Source organism: Natrix helvetica (assembly GCF_964273705.1).
Source record: "Natrix helvetica genome assembly, chromosome: 3".
NCBI lineage: Eukaryota > Metazoa > Chordata > Lepidosauria > Squamata > Natricidae > Natrix > Natrix helvetica.
The window spans coordinates 108,880,249-108,899,783 of NC_138549.1; the positions used below are offsets into that span (position 1 = coordinate 108,880,249).

General features: G+C 40.7%; 1 protein-coding gene across 1 annotated transcript in view; it reads right to left on the reverse strand.

The window, feature by feature from the left end:
- CIMAP2 (ciliary microtubule associated protein 2) overlaps positions 1 to 19,535 on the reverse strand; it is a 28,430-nt gene that overhangs the window by 8,563 nt on the left and 332 nt on the right. Inside the window, exons 2-6 of the mRNA XM_081946905.1 lie at positions 10,802 to 10,889; positions 8,644 to 8,814; positions 7,347 to 7,469; positions 2,448 to 2,576; positions 1,864 to 2,007 (exon numbers count right to left, since the gene is read on the reverse strand). Coding sequence (XP_081803031.1) covers positions 1,864 to 2,007; positions 2,448 to 2,576; positions 7,347 to 7,469; positions 8,644 to 8,814; positions 10,802 to 10,889 — 655 coding nt within the window. The remainder of the gene's footprint in view (positions 1 to 1,863; positions 2,008 to 2,447; positions 2,577 to 7,346; positions 7,470 to 8,643; positions 8,815 to 10,801; positions 10,890 to 19,535) is intronic.

Genomic DNA, 19,535 nt, shown 5'->3' on the forward strand with positions numbered 1-19,535 from the left:
ATTCAAACTTCGTTTTTCTTCTTCTACAGTTTGATGGATTTGCAATAGCCCCCTGCCCCCTATTTTTCTTGGCAGGTACAACCTGTCAATGTCACTTCATGGATGTAAAGCGTGGTACATATTCAAACGTTTGCGTGTTTTCCGGTCCAGGTTTTCCAGTTCAGCCAGAGTCCAGTTGATGATTCCAGCTGAGTAGCATATCACTGGAACTGCCCATGTATTAATGGCTTTAATTATGTTTCCAGCATTCAGCTTTGATTTTAATATTTTGCGGACCCTCCTGATGTATTCCTTTTGCATTGACTCTTTGACTTTTCCATTTAAGTTGTTATCTGCTTCCAATATGCCTAGGTACTTATAACCATCATCCTTTGCTAATGCTTTCACTATATTTCTATTTCCCAGTTCTATTCCTTCTGTTTTTTCCATTTCTCCATTTTCAAGCCCTAAGTTCATTTTGATGTCACTGCTGAACAGTTGAACTATGTTGTGTATTGATTTAAGTTCAGTAGGGTTTTTCGCATACATTTTTAAGTTATCCATGTATAGTAGATGGTTTATTATTATTATTATTATTATCTATATGTTTACTGCCATATAGTCACTTCATACTATCTACAGTGCTGAGTATTTTGTTCTCATTCTAGAATGTGAGTAATATTGTGGATCTACTTTAACTGCTGTCTACAAAATTTTCCCCATGACTCAACTAAACTGCTTTTCTGCCCTCTGTGTGCCATCAGAAATGATTGTTCCAATTGCCACTTCCAATTTATTCATGGAAGAAGTCCTTGGTGCTCTCTGAGCTTGGTTGTTTTCTTGCAGATGTTGCATCTGATGAAACTAATGAAACACTTGCAAGAAAACGGCCAAGCTCAGAGGGCACCAAGGACCCATCATTTCAACCCTGAGCTACAGATATTCTTCTTTATATGTAATTTATTCTGTTTTGGTTTCAGCCAAAGGATGATGTAGTCACTTCCAGTGGTGGGATTCAAATAATTTAACAACTGGTTCTCCCTCCTAATGATTTCTTTCAACAACCAGTTCAACAAACTGCTCAGAAAGTTAACAAGCGGTTATCCTGAAGAGGTGTGAACTGGCTGAATCCCCACCACTGGTCATTTCCTATGCCATGAAGCCTGTTCTCCACCATCACCTCTTAACATCACCACCTCTCGGGAAAAGTTAGTTCTAATCTATCATAGAACTACTACTACAAACCAGACTTAAACCAAATAGATGAAAGATGTCTGTGTGTGATCTGGTTATCTTCATTTGACTTCAGCTTTTGCTCATGCTTCGCTTGAATATAAATTTACTACTGCTCTGGAAGAGTGCTAAACCAGGGATCAAAAGCAGCCTAGCTTGACGCAAGCGTGATGGTAAGGATTTCCCAAGTCACTTCTTTTTCTGCTGCTTCACCACACTTGTCAGCTGTCGTTCAGGTTCCTTTGAAGCACAGTTTTAGCACCCCTCCAGAGCAGTAATAAACCCATTATTAAACATGCTGTTTTCTGATCTTCCTTTTTCTGAAAATGGCCTTAAATTCAGCGTTGTCTTCCTGTCAGGGAAACACAGTGTGATATTTTCACTGAAATATTCAGTTTTCTGAATCCAAACTTCCTTAAAGGATTCACTCCAGTGTTGAAGTTGTCTCAGTCAAATTGTAGCCTTCCCCAATTTGGTGTCTTCCCAAATCTTTATCTACAGCTTTGATCACCCATAGGCAACATGAACAATGGCTATAATGGATCAAAGTGTTAATCTAATAAATCTGATGAGCATTCAGTTGGGTAAGTCTACATATCACTAACCAAACTGTGGAGAACTCTTTGCAAGCAGAAAAGAGAGAACACATACATCACCAGCAAAATGTCCAGAAACCATAGGCTTTGATCTGTTGCCGGTGAAGGTTTCATAGGGACCTCGAATACTGACCACCCGTTTCAACATCTCATCCATACTATTTTTGATATTGTAAGTACCAGGTCCCAAACCGCTTCCCTAAAATCAACCAGGAGAAAAAGTATCAGACAGAGACACATGAAAGCAGCTACCTTTAAGCAGGTGAACATTGATTCCTATCTAGAAGTACATATATGGTTGCAAAGCTATTTGTAACCCATTAAGAAAAGTTTATTCAATTTTGCTCCAGTAGCATGGAGGAGTTTTTGAGTAGTTTGGTTTTGCAGCTGTCATTGGATGCTTTGGCTTCAAATGATTTATGCTTTTCCCATTCAGGGCCTCAGGTGAGATGAGCTTCAGGGGGATACAAGCAAAAATAATTTTAAAAAATGTTGCCAAAGCACAGTTGGACCATAGAGAGGTGTAGAAGGGGAAAGGTTCATACTCCATATTCAACAAATGAATTATTGAGTTGTTGCTTCTATGGGAGTATTAGTCACATATAGCAGTGAGGTGGAAATTCAAGAGGATATACTTGCCGCATGGATCAAGGTGAATTGTTTAGGAGTTTTACTATCCATTATTCCTAAATCAGTGACTGGGGTTTGTTCCCTTTCTTGTAGTTTGACATAAGGATTTCCATAGGTGCCAGGGCCAGGATAACATTCCTAAGAGTATCAAGAAAAAGAGAGAGGGAGGGAGGAGGAGAGGGAGAGGGAGGGTGGGAGGGAGAGAGAGAGAGAGAGAGAGAGAGAGAGAGAGAGAGAGAGAGAGAGAGAGAGAGCTTTATATATATATATGTCCAAGGTTGACTATCATTATTTAATTTAATATGACCTTGTTGTTGTTAGTTGCGAAGTCGTGTCCGACCCATCACGACCCCAAGGACAACGTTCCTCCAGGCCTTCCTATCCTCTACCATCCTCTTGGAGTCCATTTAAGCTCACGCCTACTGCTTTGGTGACTCCATCCAGCCACCTCATTCTAATATGACCTAATGAGATCTATATAACATTAGCAGCCATTCTTTAGGTAAATTTTCCCTCCTTTTCATGCTGAAGTCTTCTCAGGGAAACAAAGTCCTATGTTATAGTGGAAAGAGATGCATATGGTTATGTTTTTTAAAAGATTTTTTTTTTATTTTAATTAAACAAAAACACACCAAAAAAATCATCCTTCATTACATCTTGTAGAAAGTGTGTCGATTGGTTACAGATAACTTTTCTGCATTTCTTCCACAGTCATTACTTGTAGTTCATATTAGATTATACACTTTAAATCATAAATCTTTGTATATCTTACTATCAATGTACCACAATTCTCATTTGAGTACAATTATTTAAACGTGCTTTTGCCTCAAATTATTCATACTTAAAAACACAACCACATAATGGCATTCGTTAGCTATTTCAAAAATCCTCCAATAACATTTCACTTTTATGACATATTCTGAGTAAAAGTCAATTAATAAAGTTTCTAAGTCTTTCCCCCCCCCCTTCTCCCCCATTCGCTGTTTAGAATTTATATCCGTTGCTTTTACCAATACCAGAGCATGTATATATTATTAAACAGTATCCACTGACATTTCCTTGTTGTTATTATAATTGGCTAAAAATTATTTACTATTTATATCCCAACTTTCCAGAAACAAAACAGTCTTATCTCTCTTGCCAATTGTGGTGTCAGTCTTCTTTTTATCTCCTTTATAAGGTTTTTACAGATTTATCTCCACACTTTGTTGCTTGAAAGATCTCTCAGGTAATCTCGTTGCCTTCCAGTTATTATTAAAGTTAGCTTGTTTTTGGGTGTCAATCGTGCTTCTGAAAAAGTTTATCTTCTTAAATCCATCATCATTACCCTTTTTTCCTCTTCTGTATCTTGAAATCTGGGGTAGAGCTACACTTCATCGAAATCCCTCTTCCATGTTCCCTTCGTTCCACTTTCACCCACATTTGATCCATTAATAAATTCATCTGTTGTCTTGTCTTTGTCTTCTATGTCTTCATTCTCCCCTTTAATTTTTGGGGCTCCAACCCCTTTATCTTTTGCTGTGAGGAATACTAATTTTTCCAACTTCTTCTCAATTCTCCCATATCCTTCCAATAAATTTTGAATTCCAGTCAAAATATTTTGAAATTTTAAGGTTTCCTCATCTGAATATTGATCCATGTTTCCAAAAAAGGAAAAGGAAAAGGAAAAAAACCTAATAGCCACTGCTACTCTAGTCTTCCAGGCCTCTTTTATTTTTTAATTTTAGGTTGACTTAAGCACAAGTTCTTTTGTGCTCTTCAAAAGAAAAGGGTTCTGTTTTTTTTCTTCCCCTTTCTCTCCCCTGCCAAAATAGTTCTCAAAAGCACCTGCAAAAACAATTCGTGCCCCTGGCTCTTTATCAGTTTGTGTAAACAAATTGCAAATCCTTCAGCTGCAAAGTCAGTAAGATCAAAGAGAAAAAAATAAGAGATACTTTGTTTCAAAAAATCCAGCCTCTGGCTTCCAAGTGGCAGTGTTGCTACTTTTCACTTTCTAATATTTATCTCTGGCTTATAGGGAACAAAGTTCTTTAATAAAATTTAATAACAAGTAATAGGAAGAATTGTTAAAATAAAAGGGAAGGTTTTAGTCCAGAAGTCAAAAAATAAAGTAACAAAGAACAGAAGAAAAAAATTAGTCTGTTCATTTTAAGAGTAGAAACGAAAAATGTTGCGAGCACTTCAATCCACAAAATATAGTTACCAAAAAAAAAAACTTTCCAAAGCAATCTAGTATAAGTTAATTTCGCAGTTTAATTCTTTGCTTGAGGATTTAAATTGGCTTTTTAAAAAAAAGTTTCTTTGGGCAATCTTCCCCAAAATAGAAAAAAAATATCTCACCAGATGGACTCACTTTCTCTTCTCACTTCCTTCCTTCTGGAGCCGTCCTGATTTCATCAGCCTGGGGCTGCCTGTTTACCGTCGTCTTGAAGAACTTCCCTTGGGTCAATCAGGGACTTTGTGGTGTCCCTGAGACCAGCAAGGCTTTGTCTTCCTGGCCACAGTCTCTACGGGACGGTTTAGGTCCAACTGTACCGTCCAGCGACAAAAGTGTCAACGGCAGTCTCAGAGTATCGAGACCACATGTTGTGTCATCGTGACATTGGCTCCTCCCACCCATATGGTTATGTTGGGGAAAGGATGCAGAAGCAGGAGCAGACTTGTTTCCTGGTGCTCCCCTGGATAAGATGTGTGGCTGAAAGATTACTGATATGCAAAAAATTATTTCTAAAAGTTCAAAGAAATTTCCTAACAAAAATGGCTATTTATGCTGGAAGACACATGCTCAGGAAATAGTTGCCTGAAATTCTTAAGTCAAGGACTATATGCTTTTGTTGGAATTCTGATCAAAGGGTATTTTAGATATCCCACAAAAGCTCTTTCTCACTATATGGCCTTCCACACAATACAGACAAATGTTTCTTAGCTGATCCAGATTTGGGAGAAATTACTGAATTAATACCTCTTTGAATCCTTATGGCAGGGGAACATAAGCAAAATTTCATTACATCAATAGCTCCTTTTCCATTGAACAAGCAGATAACAGTTTGGGTTAAATCACTACTATTGTAGTATAACTACTACTTGGCAGAGGTTTTCTGCACTGCCAGGTCTTGGGGATGAGTTCGGCCATGAAGAAGGCTGTTTTTCAACCATTTTATAGTTTCAACAGTTATTCTCAGAGGAGTGTCTGAATGAGGGTTGATAACTATCTAACTGAGTTGATAACTATACAACCGAGTTGATTCAATTTTATAATTTCGTCACCAGGGAAGCACAGTTGACCTCTACTCTTCTACATCTTTATGACACTAAGCTGAAATTATTTCTACTAAATGGAGTGGCAAGGAAGTGATATTTTTTCCCCAAAGATTCACGGTAGCATCCATGCAATCAAAATCCACCTTTTATACATAAAGATACATAATGCTGATACATGTACAAAAGGGCCAGGGCTTCATTCTCATCATTGCAACTGCTGGTTTGATCTACTTTATTGTTCTCCTGCACACCGCAGATGCCATTTGGCATAGTTATTCCAACAGTCACTGTACACCCTTGAGTAAGCCCAAAGGAGAGATTACTGAATCAGCCAAGAGATTGAGGGAGGACAATGCAGGCTGAATGAGAGAAGAAACTCTTTCCAGGCAAATAGCTCAGATCTATAGAAAGAGTGATCTGTCCCTTGATCAGCAGTCTTTTTGATGGGGAAAACATAGTAGTGGGGGGAAAAGAGAGGAGGGATCAAGCTAAAAACAACAAAGGATTACTCATACACCTTTGCTTTCTTCTAGCCATCATTGTCACAATCATTATCACATTAGTAGGCAAAATACCTGAGTCTAGTCAATACATTGACTAACTAGACCCAAAATAAATCACCAGGTACCCTCCAGAATTTTTACCAACAACTATCCTGACCATAAACCATGCTTGCTGGTGCTTATAGGTAGTTATAATTTAAACCAGCAAGGTACTAGGTTCTATGTTGTAATCATGAGTACTAGACCACAATGCAGTGTAACTTCCAATTGTAGAGAGAAACTTCAGCTTCCAATACTCAACATACATATTCTTACATTACAGTAACTCATCTGAGTTCTGCTTCTTCTCCCACTGTTGCACTGGAGAGTCCTGGTGAAATTTCCCAATGCATTGTCTTCTAAATTGTTGGATGTGACTGGGTTTATATGGTTTGTACTAGATATATTTGAATCAAATATATTATGTGAACCCAACTTGTTTTTGGTTCCGTCTGCAGTGTAAACTCAAAAAATAAGATTAATTGTGTAAAACCTGGACCAAATAACATGAAGAAATATATCCCTTAAATATAGGCAACAATCTGATGCTGAGATGTATAGAATCTTATTTTCCTACCATGCAGATTTTATAGATGCAAAGTTCCATTATGAAAATAAAATAATCTTCAACTGGCTTTAAAATAATCTTATTTTTAGACCTGTGCCACAGCAAGAACCAATGAAAAAGATACATATTCAGCAAATTAAAATATTTTATAAACATGGATTATTGGTTGTTTTGTTCTGTTTGGTTTGAAATTGCTGTTCTTCATTTAGGATCCCACTCCCCTCCCCCCCAATTATAATGAAGTATTCTAGATCTCATACCATCTCTCCATGTTTAATTAGCAATGTCCAGAACTATTTCTTTCTCAATGATTGTGTTTCACAAAGAAACTGTAGTTCAGTTTAACCCACTAACCATCATTCAAATGTGCAGAACTACATACACCTTAATCAAATGGCTGTGCTAAGGGTAATAGAATATATGAATATATGAATCATTCTATCCTAATAATAATGAGTGATAATTCAACAAACCTAGTTTATTTTTTAATGTTCTTCAAATTATTAGTTACAGCAAAAATAAAAAACTAGATCATACCCTCATGAAGTCTTTAAATCTTACTGCTCCAGTATCACAAATTCCTCTAATACTGTGTGGCTTACTTTCCATGAGCTGCAGAAAATCTCTGTGATTGTAAGTCCCAGGTCCCAGTTTTCTTTTCTTGGAGAAAAATAAACATAAGAACATAGTTGAGAAAATGGATGCTACCAACTGTTAGGAAGGCTGGAGGGAGGGAGAGGAAGAGAGAGATATACACGTATACATATTGCATGTGAACATATTTTTGTACCCTAGCATTCTGGCTTACAATTATAGTTTTATTATTCCTAAGAACAGTGGGAAATTTTGGTTAGGGTGAGTGTTGAATCTTGTCTCCTCTGCTCTATAATAACATGTTCCTCAATGCCCAGATGATCAACTGGACAGTGAATGTGTTTGCCAGGGATCTGTGGGTCAAAAAAAACATTAGATTGTTTTTATGAGTTGTAGGGATTATATCCGGCATGCAAAAATTGGAATGTTCACTAACTGAAAGAAAAAGAATATCAAAAACTGTCTCTAGCCCAGGATGTAGATCATAGATAATTTCATATAATGCAGAATTTTACATAAATTAGAAGATTTTGAGCAAAGGTTGCAAAAAATGTTGGAGGAAAGTAATAAAATTATTCACAACACCTATATGTTTCTGAGAATAATTGCACACCATTGTACAAGTTACCTTCTGAGACCCTTTAACTTAATATTTACCACTGTTGAGTGGACCACATGAGAGAATACTGTTACAAAGAAATGGGATGGACAGACAGATGGATGGAATTCATTGTTCTGAATTCTAGTGTTGCTGAGAAGGATGTATCATCACTGGGTTACAGTGTGGTGATCCTAAAGGGGAAGCCTTGCTGTAATTCTAAAAAAGCAACAACCTTGGGATTGAATACTATTAAGATGGATAGTCCCCTTCATGGTTCACTTGTCTGATAAAACAGGCTCTACAGTTCCAAAGATATTTCTACCTATGTTCAAGGAAATGTGTGGAAACCCATACCATACTACAAGTCTACCAGGTCTCTGATAATTTTTACTCCCTGATAATAAAGAAATGAATTTTCAAAAATCATTTTCTGCATCTAGTGGTCAATCTTACATTTGCAGACAGACCCGGTAGCCTTAATATCAATGAGCTGGAGCCTGAAAATGAGGCATACATGAGGAATTTACGAACTGGAGCCACAACAAACCTTGCTCATTTTGAGATCTTATTGATTCCATGAATGCTTGGAAAAGTCTATTATCAGCACTCAGTGCCATGGACCTAAATAGATCCACTCACCCGAGCTTTCTCCTGCTGGCACATTTCTTTAAATTGAAAATGTGGCATTTCAGTGAGTCTAGCCGCTTCCTGAGCCTTGGCCCAACTAGAGCTTGATGCTCTCTTCTTTAAGGCAGTGGAGCTGAAGCTTCCATCATCGATCACGTAGGTGCCCGGTCCTAATTTTCGGCACTAAAAAAAGGATGAAGATAATATTGGTCTCTCATTCATTGATACAGTGGGAAAAATAGACTAACTGGAACTAGATCAGGCACGAAGTACTACAATTCAGCTCTCCACAACTATGTGCCATCCAGATCAGAGGTGGTATTCATCAGGTTCTGACCAGTTCTGGAGAACCGGTAGTGGAAATTTTGAGGAGTTCCCAAAGATAAAGAGAGGGAGAGGAGAAACCTTTTCAGACTTGCAAGATTCGGCTACTACAACCTTGTAATAAAAGTATCGTAAGTATGCATTACTTTGATTTCAAATCTGGTCAATTCTGAATGGCTGACATTAAACAAAAACCAGACATATTAATAACCTAACCCAGGGATGTCAAACTCAATTTCATTGAGGGCCACATCAGGGCTGTGGTTGACCTTGGGGGGCTGGGTGGGCAAGGTGGACTGGCAAGTGTGGCTAACTATGTGGGCGTGGCTAGCTTGATGCCACTCCCCAAACTGCTGGCATGTTTCCTCTTCACATTGGATAGACCAGGCCAAAGCTTCACTGGCCTAATCTTTCCTCTTGGCATTGGGTAGACTGGGCCAAAGCTACTCTGGCCTGATCTTTCCTCTTCACATTGGGTAGACCAGGATAGCCCTGCAGGTTGAATCCAACCACATCGCATGCCAGATGCAGCCCCTGGTCCTTGTGTTTGACATCCCTGACCCAGTGGTGAAATCTATGGTTCTGTGGCAGTGGTGAGTTACAGATCCCGTTCCAATTGGAACAGTTGGAACAGGCCCGACGTCATCCACATGGACACGCGCGGCGCACACACACATGAGCCTGGCACGTGCATGCGTCATATCTGCCTATGACACCTCCGCAAGCTTCAGCAACGCTCCAGCTCCCCGGCGGAGCATCTCACAGGTGCCATACACGCCATGCACGTGCGTGGAAGTGCCGAAGGCTTAAAGGACAGGTAAGGAGCTCGGGCGGGCGGGCGGGCCCTCTGGAGCACCGTACCAGAACGGTACCTGGTGCTCTGGGCAGGCTCCAGTACACCCGTACCAGGGTGTACTGCTTGCAACCCACCACTGTTCTGTGGGCATGGCTTGGGGGGGGGTCTGGGGTGGGCGTGGCCAATTTATTTCATTTTTAAAGCATTTTTTTCTTCTCGTTTGGGTGAATAGGCAGGAAAAAAATGCTTTGAAAAGTGGGGGGGAAAGTTTCTGCCAATCGCCCGGATCAGCTGGGAGCCGCGTAATTGTGGAAAGCTTTTTTTCACTTTTAAAAGCATTTTGTTCCTTCCTATTCGCCCGAACCGGCAGGAAAAAAATGCTTTAAAAAGCAGGAATAAAGCTACCCACAATCATGCGGCTCACAGCTGAGCCACCCGATCCTCAGAAGCTTTTTTTTACTACCGATTCGCAGAACCAGGGACAATCATCCCTAATGGTTTGGCCAAACCGGGTCGAACCGGGAGAATTTCACCCCTGCCCTGACCTAACCTGACATTTCTCTCCAGTTGTTAGCTGATACATCCATTCTGGTCTCTCTGTGTGATTTCTGCAAAACATGACTGCGTCTTTTGTATTCCAAGCAATTAATAGCTAGTCATCATGCTCCAAATTTTTGGAAATACAAAATGAAAAACAATGTATGTTAATGGAAGGAGCAATAAAGCATTGTAGAGAAGAATTTCTGGGATAGGGATGAGATCTTTACATATAACCGTGTGTCAGGAGATAAAAAAGGATATCAGAATGCATGACACTGGAGAGTAGTGATGATTATTTTTGTAGCTTTCCCACATCTTTTTTTCCAACATTTCTGTGAATCGGAAAGTTCCAGAGAATTATACAGGAGAAAAGTTTTAAAATATTTGTTTTGGTTTCAAAAATATCTTTTTGATTGCGAAAACTGTATGGTCTTGTTCAACCACATAGATAGGAAACTGGGAAAATAGTTGTACTTTGTGGATGTGAGACACATTAAGAAATATACTCACCAAATCTGAACAGACACTCTTACAGTATGGGGCCTGGAGGTAAGTATTGGGCTTCTTGCAATTTGGATAAATGGCTGATACATCAAATCTAACCAAGAAAAAAACACATTCAAAATATAATACAGTCAGAAGAATAATATCCCAAAGATAAAAATATTTTTCTTTTGCCTTTGGTAATATTTTAGCCACAAAAAACTATCCAGTCACTGTGATAAAATAAGGAAGCAGGACCCAAGTACTATGTCATGTCCCTTTGCAGTCAGCTTCTAATCTTGCCAGTCATTTGAGGTGAGTACAGACCAGTGATGGATTGCTAACCGGTTACTACCGGTTCGCTCGTGCTCAAATGCACATTCGCAACACTTCTGCGCATGCACAGAAGCATCCGGATGGGTGGGCGGAGCCTCCCACCACCGCCACTACTGGTTCGGCTGAACCGGGCCGAACCGGAAGCAACCCACCTCTGGTACAGAGGAGACTGTAGGAGACTCCAAAATTAGAACGGGATGAAGAACTTGCATGCTGGTAATGATCCCAACCAGCATAGCCAATGGTTAGTGGTGCAACTTGGTGTACAAGGACTTCTGCACCAAACCCAGACCAATTTTAGAAATCTATTATATGGAAATTCTAATATTCCTATATGTGGTTGCTCATGAGGTGATTCTGATCTACAGAATTTGAACACAGGGCTTTATCTAATTACCTCTGCTTGACAGAACTGATTCCTCTTTTTTTTTTAATATGCTTATTTCAAATCTGCTCTACAGCAGCAGTAACCTACACAGCAGATCTGAGAACGTATAAACATGGGGCTACAGCAAGAAAGAGAGAAAGGAATATGTCATTGTACAAGTGGAAATAATTTCATCGGATATAATTCATAGTAGTTTACATTAAAATCTATATTAAAATCCAAGTGCTTGTACAGAAGGTTTCATCAACATGACACTCTCCAAACATGTGAGAAAAAAAATGACCTCCTGGCTTGTGGTAATGAGTTGTATAGGTGAAGACATCTGAAGATGAGCTAAGGAAGACTACTTAATTAGTATAAAAAACATCTATGCTGTATGGTTTTTAAGACAAGGAAATAGGAAAACTATTTTGAATAAACAGTTTGAAAAAATATTATGTTCTTTTCCATTTACCTATTATGTTGTGAAACATTTGTGATTTTGAGACACAGTATTTAAATTGTAGTATGAAGCATTTTATTAATAAATCCTGAAAATCTAAGATCTAATGGGTATCCTATGCTGCATAACTCAGGGGTGTCAAACTCACTTTTCTAAGAGCTGAGGTGGCGCAGTGGTTAGAGTGCAGTACTGCAGGCTACTTCAGCTGACTGGTAGCTGCAGTTTGACAGTTCAACTGTCACTGACTCAAGGTTGACTCAGCCTTCCATTCTTCTGAGGTGAGTGGAAGTTAAAAACCCATCCCTTTCCCAGAAAAATGAAATATCCTAGGAAATATTGAAAAGACAGAATATTTCCCCAGATGTGAAAAGGAAGAAACATGTTTTAAAGAGAGAATAGCTCCCTGCAGCTTCCTGTCCCCAGCCCCTTTGTCAATGGGCCATTAAGATGGCCAAGCCAGTCCCTTTACATAATAAAGAGTTCTCCCTTTCAACTCCAGGGGGATGGGATTAAGGCATGATAATATTGGCCCTTTACCCAACTCACCACAGGGCATCTGTAAACTCAACCAAACCTGGATTCAAAATGTAGCCTAAACAGTTGCCCCTGCATGGCCCCATGAGAGTCTGACAACCAATCAGAATACATTTCTTACATAGGAACAGGAAACAGAGGTGGGACTGAACAGGTTATAAAAAGCCTAGCAAGCCCCTCCCTTGACCCTTCTCTTCTTCTCCACTAACATTGAAGCATGTCATCACCTTTTCTGTTCAGGATTCAAGCCATGTGGTCCTGTTCACCATTAAACCATCTTTCCAAGCAGCCTCCATGTCTCCAGTGTCTTTTTCCCCACTTGGAGCTGAACCCAGAAGGATATTTCTTTCAACAATTGGCACCCCATAGATGGGACTCCAAGCTAGCCTAACCAATGGATATGACCCAGGTAAGCCTCCCATGCCGGCACAGATCCCATTGAGTCTGTGGGTGGACTTTACCTTGACCATAGCCATTTGGATCTAGGTTTTAAAGGGGTTTTGAGTTTGAGCTCAAAGGCTGCCTGGAAAAAAGGTGAGTACCACTAAATTTTAATTTAGGGCAGAGGTCCTCCCCGGATCACCTTTTTGGATCTGGAAATCCTTAGCAGAATTCCCTACAAGGAAAGGGGCCAAATACTTCGTTGAGGGAATCGAAGTACTTCCCAGAATTTTTCCCGGAAACTGTGGCAAATGGGCTTTGCTGAAAGATAATACAGGAAAACAAATTTGGCTACATAAAGGTACTTAAAAGAAATAGGAAAATGTTGGGGTTTCTTTTTTTTCTCTTGTCTGTTTGTCTCTTTCTCTATCTTCTATGCAACCATGTGGTTTGTTTGTTAAGATTTGTGCCTTCCCTAATTTAACAGATTTGTGCTGGGAATGACTAGGGTGTGTAAACCTGAGAGTTCTCTTTTTTCCCCTCCTATTTTCTCCTTGTCCTTGTGTAAATGTGTGTCTAAGTCTTTGTGCACCCTTGTGGTAATTGTAACTATAAAATGTCTCCAATCCAAAAAGACGAGAATTTTAAATTGTTCAATGAAAGAAAAGAGTATACTGGCAGAAATTGCCTTTGCTCCATTTGTTAGACCCAGAAAACTGAATGAAGTGGGGAGGAGTCTTTACTTTTTGTTTGTTTGGCCAACAAAAACAGAGTAAAGAGAAGTATTTTTTCTTCCTTCCTTCCCTGTACCTTAAAGTAACAACCCAGGGAATGTTTTAAGTTCATTTACAAGAAAAGTTTCATCCTTGCATTTATTGTGTGTTTAAATGATTTTACTTGTTCATCTCTTTCCTGAAGCATGTGAATCCAGACCCCATTTCTCATTGTGATATCCCCATAATGTTACGTTTATCTGTTTAGTAACTGATGGTTTTATTTTTCAAACTCCGCCTGCAAGCTATCTATCTACCCCCCCCCCATGCTTCCCCTTACCTCTAATCCTCCAACAATGCCCTTTCTGTGGGGGAGGGGACTTTGTTCTCATGTCTTTCAGCCCTGTACTCTGATTGTACTCTGCAAGGGGACTAGATATTTTTTTTTCCTTCTGGGGGGAGGAGGGGAGTGTTGCCTTGTGTGTGCACGTAGGAAATGAAGGAAATTCCTACTAGAGATTTGCCTTCGACCTGAGTAAAAACCCTCTGCACATCCATCCAGCCAACCTACTCTATTGGTCCTAAGGTAGGAACCTGGCCTCCAGAAGGCAGTTTTGATTTAGATTTTGTCAACAAATTGCTGATTTCTGGCCACCATCAGATGAACTGAAGAGAAGCTCTACCTGAGTTTCTTCTCCAATCTCCTTTGTTGCCCAGGCATTAACAAAGTATGTGGGCTAACTCCCAGACCCCCTTTTAAAATTTGTCTCCTTGTCACTTAAAGAAAAAAAGGGGGGGGAGCTTCCCAAACTGATTGAGGAGTCCACAGGGATACATTAAAAAGCTGTTGCAGCAATAATAGTTGTCTTTAAAAAGAAAAGTAGAGCTCAAGAGCCCCACCCAGATGCAAACGATGTGTTAATGAAAATCTCCATACATCTTGGTCTTTAAAAATATGGCAGCGCTTGCTGGGAGATCAAGATAGAAGAGTTTGGATCTTTAAAAATTAGCCAGCGTCTGCTTGCAGGTCCAAATTAGAAAGAGGACACGGAACACCCCAGGGCAGACAGGTATTAACAATTTAGTGCTTAAGGAGATAGAAAAACGGGTGTAACTTCGAGCAAAAGTAAGTAATGTAGCAGGTAATAAAAAGGTAACGCTGTCTGAATGGGAAGACCTAGGTCAGTGATGGCGAACCTATGGTACGCATGCCACAGGTGGCATGCGGAGCCATTTGTCAGGGCACGTGAGGCGCTGCCCTGTCAGCTGGCCAGCGCACATGTGTGTGCTGGCCAGCTGGGTTCACCCTTTTTAAAAGCCATTTTTCGCCCTCCCCAGGCTCCAGAGGCTTTATAGGAGCCTGGGGAGGGCAAAAAAAGCCTCCCCCACCCCCCTGGAGGCCTTCCAGAGGCTTCATGAGCTTCCCTAAAGCCTCCGGAGCGCAAAAAACTGGCCCTATAGGCAAACCGGAAGTTCAGGAATGGACTTCCTGTTTGCTCGGAGGATCATTTTGACTGCTTCGGAGGCTTCAGGGAAGCCTCCTGAAGGTCCCTGAAGCTTCCGGAGTGGTTCCTGGGGGGGGGGCTGTTTTCACCCTCCCCATCCTCCTATAAAGCCTCTGGAGCCTGGGGAGGGCGAAAAAAGCATGCAAAAATGGGGGTCATGCCTGTAGTGCGCGCATGCGCACTAGGGGGGTCGCGAATTGCATTATGGGTATGGCATGCCTGCAAATGACCCCCCTGCGCTCCCACCACTTATGGCACGTGAGCCAAAAAAGGTTCGCCATCATTGTCCTAGGAAATATTGAAAAGGCAGAATATTTCCCTGGATGTGAAAAGGAAGAAACATGTTTTAAAGAGAGAATAGCTCCCTGTAGCTTCCTGCCCCCAGCCCCTTTCTCAATGGGCCATTAAGATGGCCAAGCCAGTCCCTTTACATAATAAAGAGTTCTCCCCTTCAGCTCCAAGGGAATGGGATTAAGGCATAATATTGGCCCTTTACCCAACTCACCACAGGGCATCTGTAAACTCAACCAAACCTGGATTCAAAATGCAGCCTAGAGAGTTGCCCCTGCATGGCCCCATGGGAGTCTGACAACCAATCAGAATACATTTCTTACACACGAACAGGAAACAGAGGTGGGACGAACAGGTTATAAAAAGCCTAGCAAGCCCCTCCCTCGACCCTTCTCTTCTTCTCCACCAACATTGAAGCATGTGATCACCTTTCCTGTTCAGGACTCAAGCCATGTGGTCCTGTCCACCATTAAAACATCTTTCCAAGCAGCGTCCATGTCTCCAGTGTCTTTTCCCCCACTTGGAGCTGAACCCAGAAGGATATTTCGTTCAACATGAGTAAAATGAGGACCCAGATTGTTGGGGGCAATATGCTGACTCTGTAAACTGTTTAGAGAGAGTGATAAAAGCACTCTGAAATGGTAATATAAGTCTAAGTGCTATTCCTGTTGCTATTTCATTGAGGGCTGCATCAGGGTTGTGTTTGACCTTGGAGGGTCTAGGTGGGCGTGGCCAGGGTAGGCATGGCCAGCTCGATGTCACTCATGTCGGGGGTGCCTGTCGGGCCCGACTGCTCTACCAGCGAAAACGGGCTCCTGGCCTCCGTTTTCAGCTGCATCAACCTCCTGCAACCCACTGCCAGCAAAAATGGAGCACAGGAGGCCTCTCAAGCTCCATTTTCCGCTGGCAGAGGTTCCTCAGGCCAGTCTTTCGCTTGCTCCAGGGCAGCCCTGTGGGCCAGATCTAAGCACTCCATGGGCCAAATCTGGCCCCTTGGCCTTGAGTTTGATACCCCTGGCTTAACTGATATATTTTTTTGTTTTTCCCCTTTCTATCATTTTCCTTCCTTGCAGACACAGAAATTGTTCAAACAAGCTATCTCCCCAAGCTACCACTTCCTAAACGACTGTTCTCTGCAGTGCAGCACTTCCCTAAAAGATGTTAACCGCAAGTTAACAAGCTCAGTTCTGCAACCTTAATTAGTTAATTAGCACATTTCAACCCTCTTGTGCTGCTGTCTGGAACAGGCATGATCCTAATCAGTTTCACCCTAAAAGCTTTCTTTTGCCTTCTTAGTGATTAGAAGCAGTCGCAATATTATTAACATAACCACTATATCTTATTAATATTAATTATAGGGATTAATAATCCTATTGATAACCAGAGGTAAACTGCCTATCTTCATTTTTAAAGGTGAAAATCTCTCTTAAGTGAACCAAATCACTTTGAAGATGTATCATGCGCTTCTTATTATGCTTGCAGACAACTAAGTCTGTAGTTTGGAAAAGAACTGTGAAATCGTCGATGTAATTTAATATAAAATTTCAACCAAATAACAGAACTAAAAGTATAGTGATGACACCCAGAGTAGTTAAGATGTTTAACTAGAATCAGGGAAATCCAGATTCAGGTTTAGCCTCAACCAAGATATTCACTAGATAATTTTTAGCCAGAAATTGTCTCTCAGCCCATGCTGAATTCACATTCACAATGCTGTGTGAGCAGAATGATTATGTTCATTGCTGTTGTTGTCTAAATTTTCCTGTCCAAAGCAATTCTGGGTGGCTTAAATCTTAAGAATCAAAACAATAATACATAGAAGGAAGCCTCCATGTCTGGACAAGACAAATTACATATATGACAAAAGCACATCCCCAAAAAAGAGGGTTCAGTGACCAGGGAGAAAAGTCAGATTTTTAAAGACTTCTGGCATTCCAGCTGGCAGGAATAATTCTGGATCTATTGTTGTGGGAATAAAATAGGAGGAAGGTGTGCTTGCAAACCATTTGGACCCCTGAAGGAAAGATGGGTCGTAAATGAAATAACTCATTTCATGTTTTAGCTTCAAAGTCATCTTTTCTAAGCACACATACTAAGCAAGCATACACACACACACACACACACACACACACACACTATTCCAACTCCAAAGTGTAAAAAGTGATTTATATTATTTGAATCATTACAACAGTGTTTTTTCAAGCTGCGTTCCATGAGTTGTGGCCAAAATCTAACTCTCTTAAGTGAACCAAATTACTTTGAAGATGTATCACACGCTTCTTATTATGCTTGTCAACAACTACAGCTATTTAGCAACTAACTGAACAGCCTTGAGCAAAACTAAACCACAGCTTATATACCTTTGGCCTAGTGCCTTACAAAGGAAAGGAAAGGAAAGGCAAACACAGCGTAAATTACTGCACGATACCCCTGTTTTTGATAAAACAACCTGATGACCTTGGTATTAGTTATCAATTCTTACTAGGTCAGCATGCTAGCCCTACTACGTCTGAGATAAGGTCAATGAATGTAACAATTTGGCCTAACTAGACCAGTGGTTCCTGTTAGTTTCCTGCCCCTGTTACCACTCAGGATCACTTTTATGTGTGTGGGGCAGAGATGGTATTCAGCAGGTTCTGACAAGTTCTGGAGAACCGGTAGCAGAAATTTGAGTTCAGAGAAGTGGTAAATACCCATCTATTCTCTGCTTCCTGAGTCCCAGCAGATCGGGAGGAAAAATGGATTTTGCAGTAACCTTCCCCTGCCACGCCCACCAAGCCATGCCACACCCACCAAGCCACGCCCACAGAACCAGTACCAAAAAAGTTTGAATCACACCATTGGTGTAGGGGGCATCTTATAGGATTGGTAGTGAAGTCAGCTCACATGTATGTGGGGGTAATTTCCACACAAGTGGAACTCTATGGGCCCATCAGAAATTGATGGGATTTCTTTGAGAAAATAAGAGTAACAATAACAACAAAAATTCACTCAAAACCAGCCAGTGCTTTGCCTCTCGACCTGGGGTTCCAGGTGTAAAAGAAACAGGTTTCGTGGGTTTGAAAACCCCTGTTGTAGAGGATGTTTAATGGACAGTTACAAGTTGTCCAGATGACATTGTTTCTACATGGAATTCATGATTCCACTTTGCAAACATCATTCTATGAAAAATAGAGCAGAGCTGATTTAAGGAGGTGGCATCAGATGCAGGTATCCTGGACTTCAGAAAAGTGAGTGGACCTTCGCAGGGGGGCAGCAGGTGAGGGATTAAAGGGCAGCCATTGCTCCATGATCAACCAACAGATCAGTCAAGGTAATAGGGTAATTCCAAGCAAGATTTTACTAAGAGATGCTGCTTCATTCTGTTCTCTCCCACATCATTCTGTCAATGCAAAGTACTATTTTCTCTAAAGCTCTGTCTCTTCTTCCTCCCTCTCTTTTTCCATTTGCAATATTAAACTATGTGCAGTGGAGGGGCTCCAAACTGGAGTTGCATTGGACCCCAAATTCCTTGAACCGGCCCCATCATAGAGCAAAATGAAGAATGTTTCTCATATTATGATGATAGAATTTAGAAAATTATTTATATGAATATAAAGTACATATAGAACCCAAATGACTGTGGCACTTGTGTCCCTTCGTGTATTTGCGATGGGATTAAAGGGACAGGATGTTGCTAAATGCCTGGTCTATCAATTAAAAAGCTTGCCTCGTCCTCAGGTAGGCCTCAGTATTCACCTGGGTATTCCCCTCTTAGAGGTGTCTGACTGAAGTTTAGGTTTTACATCAGGAGAGTAATGGCAAATGTCATTCAGGAGACTCTGCTGATATCCAGGGATACTTTTTGTCAGGTAGAAGGAAATCTTTCTGAAGTTTTTACTAGTAAAACTGAGTTCACAGAAGACACTGTGGGCATCTGATGGAATCTGAAGAGCTTCCAGAGACCCTTGTTAAATCAGCTTTCTCAAGGCCTTAATCCCTGTTGAAACATGGAAGTTGTACCTGAATGCCCTCTTACTAGGGCATCCTGTGGTTTTCCAAGATGTTCCAGGAAACGAACAAAGCAAAGAGGTGTGTAGAGTACTATTGTTGTAAAACAAGGAGTGATTCTGACCAAGCACTGATAGGAGTCAATATTCAGGCTTATACCATGTTGATAAGAGCAATTAAG